Source organism: Nansenia antarctica, assembly GCF_963989245.1.
Source record: "Nansenia antarctica genome assembly, chromosome: 11".
NCBI classification, from domain to species: domain Eukaryota; kingdom Metazoa; phylum Chordata; class Actinopteri; order Argentiniformes; family Microstomatidae; genus Nansenia; species Nansenia antarctica.
The window spans coordinates 14,230,612-14,248,286 of NC_137681.1; the positions used below are offsets into that span (position 1 = coordinate 14,230,612).

The 17,675-nt window shown below is 43.6% G+C and overlaps 1 protein-coding gene across 1 annotated transcript; it reads right to left on the bottom strand.

Annotated features, from left to right (window-relative positions):
• Positions 1-208: 208 nt before the first annotated feature.
• zc3h7bb (zinc finger CCCH-type containing 7Bb) lies at positions 209-15,817 on the bottom strand. Its single transcript, XM_080541728.1, has 22 exons — positions 15,683-15,817; positions 14,896-14,956; positions 14,668-14,704; positions 14,248-14,445; positions 13,880-14,038; positions 13,611-13,691; positions 13,457-13,516; positions 13,309-13,351; positions 12,956-13,185; positions 12,421-12,721; positions 11,753-11,811; positions 11,438-11,537; positions 11,062-11,223; positions 10,473-10,678; positions 6,810-6,910; positions 6,392-6,573; positions 6,169-6,245; positions 5,725-5,969; positions 5,028-5,133; positions 4,783-4,891; positions 4,305-4,438; positions 209-4,115 (listed from the first exon to the last, which is right to left on the bottom strand). Exons 2-22 carry the CDS (start codon positions 14,952-14,954, stop codon positions 4,077-4,079), a joined length of 2,688 nt encoding a protein of 895 aa, XP_080397854.1. The 5' UTR covers positions 14,955-14,956; positions 15,683-15,817; the 3' UTR covers positions 209-4,076.
• Positions 15,818-17,675: the final 1,858 nt, after the last annotated feature.

Consider the following 17,675-nt stretch of genomic DNA (forward strand, 5'->3'; position numbering starts at 1 on the left):
TTCTAGACACACAAAATGTAAAGTGAAATTACTCACAACCATAATTGTTATGGTCCTTGGTGTCCAAACCAAAGACAGAATGTCTATACATCCATATCTATCCATACCATACACCAACTCATGATTAGAGACACACAGTCAAATTATTAGAGAATATCCAGTGTGGATGAGGGAAAGAAAAACACAATTTCTCTAAAACAGTCTCTGTTTATTGTTAAATGCTTTCAAGAGATTTGGTCCATTTGTGATCATAATTCACTTCCAACCAGGGAGGACAAAGGAGAAAACAAAGACAAAAAAAACAAACAACAAATGTAAAAATACAGTACAAAAAGAGGCCTTGATTTTCACTTCTTAAAACCCTGGTTCTTGTGTAAGTTGTTGAAAAGAATCCACCAATAACTATGTAAATGTAGATTGACATGAGCTTAATGTGTGTGGGTACTGTATGTGTGTGTGTGTGTGTGTCAATTCACTTCTGTGGTTCATTAACAGGGGAGAGGAGTACAGCTCCTATCTGTGTGGCAGTCACATTAACACAGTGTGAGCTGGTTTTAGAGCATGTCTCCGGGCCTCTACTTGGAAAAACCTAAATGAAACAAATCATCTGACTCCACTTTTTCTCCCCAGTATTTTCCAGGCGTCAGGGCCACTAACTGTAAACCAAAACATACTGGTCTCGTGATTACATTCTCTGGAAGGCATTGACTCACTTGACAGGTCCAGACAACCTGTTCACAGTCCTCGCCAAGCACACGGCGGAAGACCCTCTGATATGACCATTCAAATTCAAACATAATCAGCTGTTGATTGAACACATGTAACTTTTCAGTTCTCACCCCTTTGCGTGCTCACACCGGGGATGATTGGATAGCTCACAGACCTGGGTCAAAATAGCATTTGATCTTTTTCAAATACTCGAGGTGAACCTGATTTAGCTTGCTCTGGGTCAATAGAACCAATGGAATAGTCCACCTGTGCAAACCTCACCCATCCAAGCCGAAACAACGTATTTATTTTTTTAAAAACACAATTTCAACCCAGGTCTGGCAGACTACAATGCACAATGACGAGGACAAGGTTGGGCAGTACGAGACAGAGCGTAAGACCTATAGCACTGTGCACGTAAGCAGTACGAGCCAGAGCATAAGACCTACAGCACTGTGCAGAGACAGAGCATAAGACCTATAGCACTGTGCACGTGAGCAATTACGTCATCAGACTCTGACCTCTTCCAACAACAACCAGAGAAAACCAAAACACTTCCATCACCTCTTATCTAAATACCTTATAAGGGTGTCTAAGTATAATTATAGGTATATGTATTATATATAGAAAGAGTAGGGTTATACGATAGGGGTATGTATATCATCTTATATAGGTATATATTGAATAAGGCGCTATACTGACATATATAGACATCCATGTATGCTCTGGGTTCTGTTACAGTAGTAGGACTGATGAAACACAGGTACTTGAACAATAATTGCATCGGCAATAGTCAGAAAAACAATCATAACAAACGTTGCCATGGCAAATCCATGTCACTTGAATGGCAAATTCATGTCACTTGAACATTCCTTTTAACTGACTGACCTTTTCCAGCACACCATTTCTACACATTTCCTAACTACAGTCCAATTATCTCAAATGACAAGCTTTGATTGCATGTTTAGCAGGCTCTTTGAATACCCCACATCCACTGTAGCTGTGGCTGTGCTGAATGGAATCTTCACACAAGCTTGAACACATTTAAATACAAGGCTTTCATCACCACTGCCTGCTGGACAGCCCTGTTAGCATACATAGACATCCATTTACTGTTTAAGTATTATATTCATACATGGATACATATATAAAGAGAGAGTTATACATAGCAATTAACATATACGTATATCAATAGCATATAGGAGAATAGAAATAGTCATAATAGCAATCATTATCGTCATTATATTCATCATCATCATCATAATAATAATAATAATAGTAGTAATAGTAATAATAATAATAATAATAATAATACAATCCCTCAATGAAGCAAATACCTGGGTCATTCCAGATGTCTATCACCTCATCTTAACCCTCTATGAGTGCTCACTGGACAGATACAATTGATCTACTATCATGGTGGCTACATTCAGTGACGTCTCATACATAAGGGATTGCCTTCCCCATCCACCTCCATTTGTTTGTTGATATGGAAAAAACATGATTTAAATCAAAACCGTCTTTAAATGTAGTAACATAATCTCTACCAGATAAAAACCTCCTAATATACACTGTCTTCACGAGATTTAACCCAAACCATCACGTTCCGTTCACTCAGCTTAAACCATATTCAAACTACGCCACAAGAAGCAGGAGCTGTCCACTCCTCTGGAATGACCCTCACAGAAGCAAAAAAATCACTATAGTCATCTAGTTTAGCGATACATGTCATATAGCATAGCTCAATAACAAGAGGTTCTATGTAATCAATACAAGGTCAGGTTATATTTAATTAAGCTTAACTGCTAAGTTATCAATTATCATTAGTAGTATATAGCGATATCTGTGAATATGTATATATAATGTATTTGAATATAGACATACCTCCATACATCTGATCATGTCCACTGCAGGTGAGGACCAGGTTGCCATGATACGCAAAGCATTGTCTGCCTGAATATATGCGAATGATTGTTAGTGTGTGTGTATGCGTGTACAGCAATATAGGCACATCATATGGTGCTTATAGTTGTTTTTCCCCTCTAATTCTGCCCCATCCCTGGCTATCAATTTTCCCCCCCTTGAGGAGTTATCATAGGTTTACATTTGGGGGGGGGGGGGGGGGGGGCTATAGGGGGCATCTCGCAGCCACATCGAGCTGCAGGACAAAGTAACCCCCAGGTTTAGTTTTTAGTTCCTCCATACTACTACTATCTCATCGACAAGCTTGAGGTGAGGCTTTTTCCCCCCCCTTCTCTGACATTGTTCACCATCAGAATATAATTCTTCCGTTTGACCCGAGACAACATGCTTGTCTCACCGTCCCCCCCGTCCCCCTCCTCTAGGGGACATTACAATATGAACACCTTGGTTCAACCAGAGCCATAATAACAGCCTGTTATGCACCTGGTGGTGGAAGCCTAGCTGTAGCCGTAGCAACGGACCAGGTGAAGCGGGGTAGAGGAAGAAAACCACCAGCCTCCCCCTGAAAGGGACGGCAGCTGCTGCAGTCACTCTGCCTCTGTAGCCCTTCAGTGAAACTGGGCTCTGTGCTGAGCCTACCCGGTGTATCTGTGTGTGCACGTGTGCATGTGCCGGTGCAGGCCGCAGGTAGGGAGACTGAAGTATGCAACCAACCGAATGGGGGTGCCATTTCTATCAATAAAGAAGGAAGAGTGGGCGGGGGGGGGGGGGGGGGAATACATTTAAATGTTACACAGGATTGGCTTTGGTATGCCAAATACATTCCACAACCATAATGTTTGACTTCCTCATTAAGGCCTTTGCAGGCTTTACATTCATAGTCCTCTACCAATATGGCAGACAAATAGAGTGAAGCACTACTCCCATAGAAAATGGCGTACACACCATTTCTGTTCTAAATAATTTCATATCCCTCTCTCTACGTTCCCACAAGGGAAGGAGGGTAGGATTTGGTTGTAGAAGATAAATCCCAAGCAACATTAGATACAGCAATTTTCCTATTTTCTGGGCAATTCAGTCTCGGCCAAGTTGTACATGGACTTTCAGTGGTAATATAGGGGAGGGACACACATGTACAATACATGAACTGCAACATGTTAGAAATGTACTGAGGTTCAATTTCAAAATCCAACATTAACCTGTCAGATTATGGAAATGCATGTTCACAAACATGACTTTATTTGTGTGTGTGTGTGTGTGTGTGTGGAGTTGGTGCCTGTTGCTTGGGTGTGAATATCAGTGTGTTATCAGCCAGTCTGTTTGCCCTACTGTGAGGTGGTGGGTCAGGGGACTTCTCCCGTCCCAGTAGGGTGACTGACATCACAGGCTGTAGCGGGTCTCCTCTCTGCTGCTACAAGGCCAGCTCCTCCTCAGCTTCACCACACTCACAGATCACCTCCTTCTGACATCCGCCTGGATGCAGCCTGGCGCACACACACACACACACGCACACGCACACGCAGACACACACGCACACACACACACACACACAGTTACAGTTATCGTTTCTCTCTCACTCACACAACTTAATATACACATATACACACACACACACTCATACAACTTAATATACACACATATATACACACACACACACACACACACACACTCACCAAGGACTCAGAGTAATCTGCTGTCATGGAAACCTGTTTCTCGTCTGGGGGCGGGGTCATTAGGCTTCTGTCAGTGCGCCTGTTCTGATTGGTCAGTGTCAGCCACATGTCGTACATCTGCTGCATGTCTCTCACTATGGACATAGGGGTCATGGAGGACGATTAGAAACTCAAACTAAATATCCATATACACATCATCTGCCTGGTTGTGACACATACAGAGGGGTCAACGATCACATGCACCATAAGTGTGAGATAGGATTAACTGGTTCTAAGCACAGACACAGACTAATGTAGAATATCACAGTGAGCAGCAACATGTAAAAGAAGATATTCAAAACACAGCATCAGCAGGTCATCCACAGAAGAGCAACAAGAGATAGATTACTGGAGAGAGAGGTAGAAAGAGGGAGAGAGAGAGAGAGGGAGGTAGAGAGAGTGGGTGAACGAGTGCATCCTACAGGGCCCATTCTCTTACAGCTGTTGTTCTTCATGTAGGTCCACACGTCCCTCTCCTCAAGGCTGTGGGCGAACGAGCAGTTCCCAATATAGTGGCACTTCTTCTGCTTCATCACGTGGACACACATCTGGGGAGACAACATTGGGTGGAATTGTTGAACTGAATGTCCTGAATTGATCACGGGTCCCGTGTTTTTGTACGAAATGACTCTTTATTACATCAGGTTTATTTGAAGTGTAATCAGGTTTTTTGTTGTCTTTTACATCGTATTGCTGAGGGTAGGTCCGGGAGAAGGGCAGCGGTCGCACAACAACCCACTTCTCCTTCTCAAACGACTTCACCAGCAACACCCGACGCTCTTTAGTCCAGCTGGAGAGAAAAAGAGAGAGAGAGAGGTTGGAGGGAGAGAGAGAGTAAAATAAGGAGAGGAGGGAGGGGGGAAAAAACAGGATTGCATAGCCAGGGGTGCAAACTGGTGATGGCCCAAAAAAGTTTTTTGTGGGTGGGTGCCATCGGATAATTATTTTTTGCTAAATGGATACCGATAGTGTTGCACTTATGAAGAACAAGGAGACTTCAGACATCATACTTTATGTTTAGCTTATTCTGAAAGAATAATAGAGAGGTTGTTGTCCTCAGTGGCTACTGAGTCTTAGGGTAACTGCAAACTGAGGTATAACAATATATACAATAATCAATAATTCACAATAACCATATTCATTCTTCTTACAAAATATCTTATTGAAACGTTACTTAATCTAATTCCCAAATATATAAAGTCACTATCTAATTCCCATATTCCCAAATCCATAATTACTACAACTCATCGTCCTTTCTCCATCTATAAATGTCTATCTACAATGACGTCCCAGGCAGTTGCCGCTACTACCGTTACCATGGTAACGAGGCTGTGAAAGATGTCAATATCCTTACAGGTGCTATCCATTCGGCTGGTCTTACCTGTGCCGTGCTTTAGCTGTGCAGTACTTGAGGGCCTTGTCAGGCTCGTTGACCTGTCCGTCCCTCCAACACTGGCCACAGACAAACTTCATCTTCAGGTTCAGCCCCCTGCCTCGTCCTCCTCCTCCACCGCCCACTCCTCCTCCAGAGCTCACTCCTCCTCCCCCGATACCACCTCCCCCGATACCGTCTCCCCCTCCACCCCCCCCTCCCCCACTACTGCTCTGGTGTGGGACATGCATAGGCTGAGAGTGAGAGAGATAGAGAAAATAGAATTATGCAAATAAGACTTTATTCATATCTCATCAAAAATTCCTTTCCCAATTTTCAACTGGTGTTATCAGGCAATGTATTTAAAAAAAGTATTTTGTATGGTTTGGACCACCCCCAATAATGGGAGCAGAGCCCTGTGCCTGTGTGTCTACGTGCCCGTGCCAGCCTCACCTTCTGCCTCTGTGCGTTCTGCTCCAACCGGTGCCAGTGTCTCTTAGACTCCTGTACCATCTCCTCATGGGTGATACCTGCGTGTACAAGAAGGAGAGAAAGACAAGTTTTCAAGTTAATATCAGAGACTATGTCTGCAACCAAAATATTATATTTGGAGTGAGTGTGTGTGTGTGTGTGTGTGTGTGTGTGTGTGTGTGTGGTGTCACGTGACGTGTTTTACCGGTGTCTTGCTGCAGCACCCAGCACTTGAGCTCTATGACAGAGTGAGCGAAGGAGCAGCTGTCCTCGCGCTGGCAGCCGTAGCGAACCTCGTGGCGGCACACATCAAACTGGCAGAGAGGGTGCAGCGGGCGCACCTTGCTGTAGCGCACGTTGGCGGACCTCACCACGTGCACCAGGCACCTGAAGAACAGAGGAGGAGAGAGAGACAAGTGAGAGAGAGGGAGGAGAAGGAGAGAGATATGGAGGACATGGAGAAGGAGAAAGATAGATATACGTATATATCGGGGGGGGTGAGGAGAAGAGAGGACGAAGTTTCGTTCCATTATATATGTTACAAGAGATCGCCTATTTGGACCTGATACAATAAAGGATGAGCATCAGAACGCTTGTGAAGGACAGACGTCTAGAAGACTCACTTGTTGTCATCAAATGCGTGTCGGGCCGTGAGGTTTGAGCACACGGCTAAGTTTTCTTTGCTGCGTTTGCTGATGATGCGAGGCTTACTGTCAAAACATTCCTGTGGAGAGGGAGACAAAAGGTGGAAAAATGTCAGTTATTCAGTTGTGTGTGGGTAGTATAGCAGAGGTTTCACTGTGTGTACATTAGGGATGGGAATTGATAAGATGTTATTGATACGGTTCGATTCTTTATCGATTCCCTTATTGATTCCTGATAAATTTAATAAACACATATTTCGTAAAAACATTCATAAATACAATTTATGGAAATAAAAATCTGCTCTGACTTCAGAGAGCTTTGGTTTCAACGTCAGAGCGCTCTGAAATCAGTTAATTTACGAACGGTCAGTTAAAAGTCTTTACAAACTAACTGTAAACATGGTGGACACCAACGATAACATTACCATAATTTCGCTGGAGGCCAACAATTTTACATTATCGCTAGCTTTCTTGACAGTAGATACTCGTTAACTAACGTTGCCATTTTCATCTTTTAAAATTCATTCAAACGGATGTTAATTCATCCCATGATTATTACCCGTTTTGTTACACATAGATGCGTGTTGAATAATACTCTCTAGAGCAGTGGTTCCCAACCTTTTTTGTCTTGTGTACCCCTTGAGCTGTTTTGCCATGCCAGAAGTACCCCCTCACTCATGCGTGTTGATTATTTCCCCAAAAAATCAATTAAACTCTAACTTGCAAATATAACATTTATTACTGACACACAGAGAGCAAAACCTCTTCTCATGTCTCCAAAACTCTAAACACATTTTCTGCTTTACACACATTTTGCTATTCAAAATGGCACTTTTTAAATGCACTGAACACGGTTTTCTGCACACAACAATCTGACATAAAGTCACATGTTTGCCATTTCAAAACATTGCCATTCAAAATTAGACTACATGAGCTAATTGGCCAATTATCCACCTGGCCACCTCAATGGTTAATTGTTACCACATGCCCACACACTCACTGAAAATAGAAAAATAAATAATAAATAATAATGAATTTGATTTGATATCTGTTTCTTTTCCCTTTCTCCTGCTCCTCTTTGGCTTCTGTCTGAGGTGCAGTGATGTCATCATTTTCTCATCCCAGAGTCTTGACTGATGGGGAGAGGAAACAGACAAGATGAGACAGGATAAAACTTATCACACACACACACACACACACACACACACACACACATAGAGAGAGAGAGAACACATTCAAGACATTATGATTATCACAAATTCCCTCTCAGGGACAAGAGCTAATTGAACCAGAATATCATCACAAGTGTCAGTTGCACTTGCAATACAGCCACCCACACCCCCAACTATCCACACACACACACACACACACACACACACACTTAAACTTCTTATCTAACTCTACTGATTATTAATGAAATCATTTGAACCACTCCCCTTTAATACATAGATATTTACACCATTGTGAAAAATAGACTCACCCAGTAGCAGTTGCAATTCTTTTTTTCATCAGTTGAGCTTTAATGAGACACTTGAGGTTGCTTCTCTTTTATAAGCTTTGACAGTTCTGGAGGCAGTGTGGCAACAGCAGTCACCAGGCTGCTCTCCACACTCAGTCTGTTCCTTGGCTTGGTTTTGATGTGGGTCAAAGCTGAGAAGGTCACTTCACACATATATGTAGATCCAAAAGGCAAAAGTTCATTCAATGCACACTTTCCCAGCACTGGATATTCCTTTTCAACATCACACCAAAACTCTGTCAATGACTTGTCAGCATGTGCCATCTTCAACCCACGATCAGAGGACATGTCCATCAGATTTTCCTGCAGGCTTGCAGGAAGGCTGCTGCTGCTCCTGTCATTCACTCTGAATGGGTTCCTCACCCAGTCCAGTTTTTCTGACTTTGTTTCAATGTCATGAAAGTACTGGTTGAAGTCAGTGTCAAGTTTGGACAGATGTGCTTTAACTATTTTCACCACAGGACCTCTGTCAGCATCAGTGGTGGCGAGATGGCCATCAAGCAGTGGGAAACAGCTCACATCTCCATCCTTACATTTCCTCTCCCATAATTTAACCTTCTTTATGAATCCATTCACTTTGTCATACATGTTAAGGATGTGTGAGTACTTGACCTGAAGTGAAAGGTTGAGCTCATTCAGCTTAGTGAAGACATCAGCAAGATATGCCAGCTGCGCAACCCACACTGCATCCTCAAACAGGGCTGCAAGAGGGTGGTCGTTTTCTGTCAGGAAAGCCGGTGAATAATACAGTGCATCCACTTAATTTCGGGGTTCACCTTCATCACACGCCCAAGCAGCCCACGCACCTTACCCGTCATTGCTGCCGCTCCATCGGTACAGATGTGACTGCAGGATTTCCACTCCAGATCGTTGTCTTTGAAGAAGCTGTCAATAATCAGAAATATTTCCTCGCCAGTTGTCTTTCCTGGCAGCGTCTTGCAAAACAAGATATGCTCATTTATGTCCAACTCTTCTTTATAACGCACAAAAGCCAGCAGCTGAGCCTCCCCACTAACGTCGGTCATTTCATCTAATTGCAAAGCGAACTGACCTGCTTGCTTCATTTTATCCACCACTTGTCCGACAATATTTATGGACATATCATCAATCCGACGGGAGACGGTATTGTTTGATAATGTTACCAACTTGAGCGCGTCAGCTGCTTTCTTGTCCAGCATAGTTTTAGCCAAAATCACAGCGGCAGGCAAAATCAGTTCTTCGGCGATTGAATGTGGGGTTTTTGACTTAGCCACTAGTAATGAAACAGCATAGGACGCCTCCAGTGCTTTGCTTGACACACTTGCCGCTTTTTTCAGTGTAGCCTGACTTGACTTGAACTCTGACAGTTTTCGCTTAAAAAAGTCGTCAGTTTTACCAACAGTTGCTAGGTGTTTGGTGCTCCGGTGTCGCTGTAAATGGGCTGGCTTCATTGAATTATTAGCCAGGACTTCGCCGCAGAAAAAGCACTGTGGCTGTGGTGGATCAGCCGATGTACATGTAAATCCCCACAAAACATATGTTTCCAAATAATAGCGGGGTCCTTTTTTTCTTTTTTTCTCTGATCTGACCGTCTGATCTGAGATCTGACCGTCTGATCTGCCTCTGATCTGACCGTTACTGTAGCTGGTCGTTTTAGCCATCTGTCCATCTTTGCGGTATACTGACAGGCCTAGCTGACGTGCGCGCGTAAATGAACGTAAATGAACGTGATTTAAATGTGACGTGACTACCACTTGTGTTACAGTCATCACCTGTCGGGGAGGAACTTAAGTTGCAGCGTACCATTTTAACAACAGGTTTATGAAATGACTATATTTAATTATTTTTTTGGAAAGGGAAATAAATTATAATTCCAAATCTTTCCACGTACCCCCTGCAATCCCCTCACGTACCCCTAGGGGTCCGCGTACCCCCGGTTGGGAACCACTGCTCTAGAGTACCAATCAAGCCGCAACCATAACATTTTGCAACGACTTGCTCCGACATTTTTAGATTGGAATGTTCTATTGTATATTCAGATAGGGACATCCACATGCACCATGTAAAACTCATGTGTGTATGAGTGTGTGTAAATATATGTGTGTGTGTGTGTGTGTGGGTGTGTGTGCGTCTGTGTACTCCACCTCACAGAGGAACATGAACATGCCCATGTGCAGCTGCAGCAGGCGTGTGACACTGAGGGCCCGTCTCTCTGTGCTGCCCAGAGGGTCAAACAGCAGCTCTCTGCTCAGGGCTCCCTTCCTCTCCTGAGTCCACACGTCTATCTCCTCTTGGCAGTAGGCGAACGTGCAGTTCTCCCCGTACTGGCACTCCTGGCGCTCCTGAACCTCTGCAAACGGGGGAACGAGGAGGATGGGGATATTAACCCTTTAATTAAGGGTTCTGTAGCTAATCAATCTATAAGAAGAAGCATTGATGAATTACAATTTGATTAATTTGTTGGCTGATTGATTAGTTATTTGTGTCCCTTTTTCTTCATTTTTTTAAAGTAACTTTTTCTGAGTGGGGCTTTGTGGGGCAGTCCTCCTTTCATTTTATTGGATAGAGACAGGAAAGTAAGGAGGAGACGTCATGTCGGCAGGAGCCGGATTCGAAACCCATGCCGACATGGACATGTGTGCACTGTAGACCACGGTGCTAGACCACTGGACCACCCCAGGCCACATGAAAGTGTCACCTATTCAATTCCCTTCAATTCCCTTCACCACACACCCTTGCAGAGCACAAAGGCTCCCAGGAAGTTGTTGCGTGCGGGCCGGGGTCTGACCCTCTTCCAGTCAGGGTCATCTGTGTTTTTGAGGCGACACAGCAGCACGTCTCTCTTACAGCGGTGGGCCGCCTCTGGCTGGTACTGGTAGTCCATGACCCGGGGGCCTGGGGAGAGGCGAGGAGGAGGGTAGCATTTAGTTCAGTGTAAAAGAAGCAATTGTAATAACTGAAATAGGAACTTGGGGGACACAAACTAATTGGACACGAGCTAGGACCATGCGTGTCTGAGTTTACGGCCCAAGTTTAATTGCAGAGAAGCAGATAGATGACTCAGACGGGGAGAGCAGAAACTCCAGAGTGCAGCCTCCAGGTTCTGTACCTATGCGGCTGTAGCAGGCGTGGCAAGCCTGGCGGAACTCGTGGGTGGCAGCGAGGGGGTTCCTTGAGAGCAAGGAGAGGTTGGTGCCCGCCGGACCGTTCTGAGAAAAGAAGGCAGGTTAAAAACCACACGTTATGTCTAGAGACCTCTGACAATGTCTAAATGACCAGAAACCACATTACGATGGGATGGTGTGGTGGGAAAAATCATATTGTATGAATCAGCAAGTTTAATGAAGCCTTATGTAAATGATTAAATGTGTATCAAGTTTGTTATTGAAACACAACACACATTTTCCCAGCTTACTGTGCTTACTGTGTGAGAGGAGCTGTGGTTGCGGATTCCAGGGATGAAGCTGTGAGAGATTCTTCCCCCTGAGGACAGCAACATAAGAACAGAGGGAGGTCAGACACCATGTGGCCTTTACATCAGTGCTGCTGACACCAACCAATTTCAACAACAACAACAACAACGTGTGCCCTGAGGCAATCGTAAGGGCAGTTAAGTGAAGGTTTAAAGAGCTGAAACAGGGGTTTAGAATGTTGCAAAACCTCCTCAATGCAGAGGCTTGGTATTTTACAATTACATTTTTGCCATTTAGCAGACACCTTTATCCAAAGCAACAAATACATGTGTCTATGTAAGAGAATCATCTATCAATCAATATATGCCAAAACCAGGTGCCATTGGCAGTTACAATGCTAGAAAATGAATGCTTGGAAGGCGGCACTTTTTCCATTGTTCAATGAGCTTGGGATTCCATTTGAAGTCAAGGCTATATATGGCAGAGCACCACGCCAACAGCATAGCAAATCAGTGCACCTGTTCCACTCAAGGTTGTTGTGAACGGTGTGATAACCATTATCCTATCAGTTGTCATATCCCCATTATATCCACACTCCGGTCAATCCGTTTCATGACGACCTGACGTCTCTCCTAACACAAAAACCCAAGTCGCATTTCCCCCCCACTCAGGCACTCACCAGGCAGGGTGTACTCAGAGAGGGAGTCCAGTCCCCCAGCCACTCCTTTGCCCTCTGTGTCCTCAGCCCCAGCTCTTACCCCTGGGGAAAATGCCCCCAGGGCATCCAGCGCCTGTGTGGAGCCTTGGTCCCTCTGGCCCAGCGCAGGGTAGGGCTCCATTGGGGGCATCTGGCTGACCAAGGAGTTGAAGTAGGCGGGCGGAAGCTGAGGTGAAGGGGCGGGGAGGTTGGAGGAGTAAGGAGGCCGCATGCCCACAGAGGTGTTGGGAAGGTTGGTAGGGATGGCACCCTGAACTGGGCTCTGTGGAAAAAAGAGAGACAGATGAGGAACAAGTCTTTTAGTAGATAAATCATAAATGCATAGGCACAGGTCTGTTCCAACGTCTTTGCCGGTGACACATGACATTGAATCAGAATACTGCTTTCTGTACCTGCTCTGGAGGTGACAGAGCCTCTTCAGCAGACAAATAGAAAGTATTTGACCCTGTGTTAAAGTGACCCATGGATGAAATGGCCTCTCCCCTGCCCCTCTCACCTCGCTGACCTTCTTAGGCATACAGTCGTGTAGATCCATATCGTTGTTCATCACTCTGCATTCGTCCATGTGCTCCCCCGAAACGGGTACAGAGTAGGGCATCGGGGGCAGGGCCTGACTGGGGCTCTCTGATAGGTCAGGACAGGAGGATTCTGGGGTTGCGGGGTCATCGCTGACAGGAATGGGTGTGGCCAAAGGGGCAGGGATACACTGAGCGTTGGACAGATCAGCTGAGAAAGAGGAAAGGGACAAAGATGGTGGGGAGAGAGAGAGACAGATCATAAAAAAAATAGAAACACATTTTGTAAACTGAGTTCATTGTGAGGTTAAGTTCTCATCAAGGGCTGACGTACCTGGACCAATGTCAGTTAGAGATTCTAATCCATTTGAGGAGGTCTAAAAGAGACAAGAAAAGGCTTGTTCAATAGAAGATCATCCACTTTTACTCCTAACAAAAAAGGCTAACCAACGGCTATTCTTCCAACAGGGATCTACACTCGCCTCTCCTGTGGGGGATGAATTTTCTCCGTTGCTTTCGCCCCCTGTCGTAGAGGACTCCACCTATGGAAAGAACAACGGTCACTCGAGAACTGAGGAGGACAGACCCAGTCATAACATTGTAGTCTTCCAAATTAGAGGGACAGAAGTAACTCACCTGAGGGCTGATGTAGGCCTTGCGGACTTTCAGGCCCAGCTTATTGGCCAGTTCCTGAGCTAATTCACCCACCTGCCTGTCCTGTAGGACGCAAAAAAAAGTAAGGGAGCATCCGGTACATTTTTGACACATCTTAAGTCATGGCTTTGTTGTATAATGAATTCCAGTCCTAATAGGAAAAGTAAATCAGTGGGACTTCCTAAATCCAATGATCGAGCCCATCCAGGTACTAGTAAAACAGATGTTTGGGTGTTGGTGTGGCCACTTACATGCGGGGCAGTAAGCAGGCATCCTGTGCCACACTCATAGGCCTCCCTTAGCCGACCCAGTTCCCTCAGACAGAGAGCCTTCCTGTAGAGCGCCCTGCGACTGCCATCACACACGCACAGCGCGCTGTCACAGTCCTGCACTCCCCGCTCATACTCCCCCTGGGAGAGAGAGGGAGGGGGGTGACTTAGGCCAACTTATACTAACATTTTTGAGATACAAACTCACATAGTAAGAATTACTCTCATAAAAATGCTGTAACAGATAAATAATCTAATTTAAATGCTAAATGCTAAAAACTGAACATAGATAGTTCACTGTGTGTGTGTGTGTGTGTGTGTGTGTGTGTGTGTGTGATGATGCTACTCACAATCTGATAGTGTGCCCACGCCCTATTGACATAGAGACTCTCCAGAAGCTCTGGGGGGATGACGAGTGCCTCTGCCTGGGCATAGCGTGCCACATTGACTCCCTCACTGTAATTCACTGCCGCCTGCCTCCACTCCCCATCCCGAAACACTGTGTTTCCCTCGTCCAGCAAGTTACACACCAACTGGGTCAAAAATGCCTGAAAAGAATAGGAAGGGGTGGACAATGAGAGAGAGGTTCAGAAAGAGAGATTTCAGGTCAAATAAATGTTTCAATGTGAACGCAGAAGCAGAAGCCACAGTTTAATTAATCCCCTATAATGTAGATGGGATAGATGTGCTTGATGACCGACCAGTGGTTTTACAAGTCAGACATGTCAATAAAAGTGTAAACAATCAAACAAAACGATTGAACACCATACCTCATAACCCTCAGGCTCTGGGAAAGGCAACGAGGACCTGTGAACAAAAATGGGAGAATCATCACCACATATTCTTTCAGTCCAAGTGTGTGTGTGTGTGTGTGTGTGTGTGTGTGTGTGTGTGTGTGTGTGTGTGTGTGTGTGTGTGTGTGTGTGTGTGTGTGTGTGTGTGTGTGTGTGTGTGCGTGTGTTTAAAGAGAGAATTAAATAAATATCATGTTTCCTTACTGAATAAAGCCCATAGCCTTCTGGATTTCCTCCCTTCGTTTCTGTCGTTCCATGTCCATGGCTATAGGGGGAGAGAAATACTGTCAATGCAAGATGAATAAACTTCATATGCATATTGGCAATGGCAATAACAACCATAAATGCATTGCTGTCAACTAGCGATCTCCTTCAGTGTTGCGATGCTGACACGATGAAACCCTGGCTAACTTTCATCCATTTTGAGGCCTAGTACTATTTATCTTGCAAGTCTATCCTCACGCTCGCGTAAAGTGGAACAGCGAAAAACAAAACAAAAAACTACTAGCAAAAGATGTTATTGCTTAGGTTTGTAAAGCTAGCTATTCATAACGATGCATGCTCGGGAAATGTTAACATACACAGCAAACCATACAAGTGTAAAATACACGAGTTAGCCTACTGACTGGAAAAACATACAACATAAAAGTTACAAGATCCCTTGGAGAAGCCATGCGATGACATGGAGCAGAATCGAGCTAGCTAATGCAAGCTAGCCGCTAGCCAACATAAGCGATTTCACTGTCAACTTTGATTTGTTGACATATGTTCCGCCGTGGCACATTGTTAAACACGAGTACGTACTTGACTAGGCCTATCTAGCCATATACATTGACAACTAAAAGCCTGAACCGTTTAGCTGGTCCACTTTAACACATCTCTCTCTGCACTCTTTCGTTTCACTCACATCAACATGGTTAGCTGGCTAGCAGCACGCTAATGGAGCTAGCCAAGCTAACGAGCTAACGCGCTCTCTCTCTCGTAAACTCACCGAAAACAAACTCCGTCTTCCTCTTGAACTTTAGTATCAAAAGACTGCGATAGATAGATAGATAGATAGATAGATAGATAGCTCACTTACAGGAGTAAATACACATGCATGTAAGTGTTATTATATCGGAAAAAAATCTGTCCAATATTACTCCTCCTGACACATCTTTTGGAGTAGTCCACTTTCAATATCTGGACGGAACATGTCAGAGAGTTTCGCAGGTTTCTTGCGACGTAAAATGTTCCAGTGACACTGTCAGAGCCAGGAGCGGGCTGGCCTCGAGACAGAGTTACCCAGTCAAGTTCAGGCTGTCAACAAGCGCAAGGTCCTAAAGAGAGCGGTGGTCTAGTGGTTAGTGAGTTGGACTTCCGATCGGAAGGTTGTGAGTTCAAATCCCGCCTGGAACCACACCACTACTAGTGTGCCCTTGAGTAAGTGCCCTTAGCCCTCAGTTACTCCAGATAGGGGGAATGTCCCTGTAATTCGTCATTGTAAATCGCTTTGTATTAAAAGCTTCTGCTAAATGGCAACATTATAAAATTAAAGACTGTGTCTGAGGCTGTTCAAGACAAGTCAAGAGTTTGACCACATTCATGACAGGTGATTATTAAAGTCATGTTTTAAGTTAGATTTAGAATGATGCTCAGATTTTTTAAAGTATACCAACAAATTAGATTTGCCAATTTGGTATTTCAAAACGTGTTTCATGGCCTTTGTGTTCAGAAACCATGTGTACAGTTTAATAGAAACGTTTTGGCTGCTTCGATGATTTGTGTTGTATCAGGTTCTCTGTTTGCATGGTAGGATTGTTAAGGCAAATTACATCACAATATGTGTGAATGTGTGCTTATAATAATGGTGTGAAGTTAGAATCAGGAAGTATCAGTAAAAACAAGTCTGCCTCATGTAGCTTTAGCCTACATATGAGAGAATATCAACTACAGAATGAAATACAAAAACCTTTGCTGTATAGTCTAACAATGTACAAAAATTAGAATATCGTGCAAACGTCCATGCATTTCAGTAATTCAACTTAAAGGGTTAAACTTAAATATTATATAGACTCATTGCATTGTACATATGCATGATTATACTTTTCAGAGGGCTGACATTTCAGTATTTAAAATCATTTTCTTATTGATTTCATGTAATATTAAACATTTCTGAGATATTTAATTTGGGGTTTTCATAAGCTGTAAGCCATTTAACACTTTAAGTTGAAATACTGAAATAAATGAACTTTTGCATGATATTCATTTTTTTTGAGTTGCACCTGTATTAAAAAACTGTAGTTGGGGGGAGATGCCTCAATAAGGGCTGCTGCTCCATTGTATCTAGCCAGGTTTCTGTGAGTTTTCTATCACAAATGAGCTCATTTATGATAAATGTTTTTTTGTTCGATAGGGACCTGATATTCAAAATTGCCATGGAGATGTCATTTTGACACTGGGACTGACTCGAGGGAATACTTAATGAAATGGGTAATACGTTTCAGACAACAACATTTATGTTGAACATAATGTATCTAATTGTTTGTTTGCATTGTTGTGCTTGTAAAATAAATACAATAGTCTAGGGTTATTATGTGGGTGAAACAGTGGCTGAGGGAATTTGCAAGATATTTCCTTTGAGAAGGAATGTACCATGAATGTAAATTACCATTCGAACAAATGACCATTATGCACCTAAAGTGCATAGTGTGGAAGATTTACAATAAGTGAACAATATTTTAATAAAATGTCATGAACGCAAATAAACATGACATGCTATACTGTATTTATTTATTTAATAAGAGATTTAGTTCAGAGGTTAGTATCAAATAAAATACCAAATATCATTGAGTAAGATATGTAAGAATATATTAATATGAAATGTGTTTGTTTACCTTTTGATTGTGTACTCTAAAGGATATTGAGATTGGTCACATATGACTGTGTGTGACTTACCTGCCGGTAAGTAGGTGATTGAAATGTTTGTCTGTGTCGGTTAGATG

What these genes read in the sequence shown, in the direction of transcription:
- zc3h7bb (XM_080541728.1), bottom strand. Translation starts at nt 14,954, where the DNA reads ATGGACATGGAACGACAGAAACGAAGGGAGGAAATCCAGAAGGCTATG. An exon ending in AGGCCTACATCAGCCCTCAG is followed by an intron (nt 13,517 to 13,610) that starts GTGAGTTACTTC and finishes TTCTTTCCATAG; the next exon opens with GTGGAGTCCTCTACGACAGG. An exon ending in TGTTCATGTTCCTCTGTGAG is followed by an intron (nt 6,911 to 10,472) that starts GTGGAGTACACA and finishes CCCTCTCCACAG; the next exon opens with GAATGTTTTGACAGTAAGCC.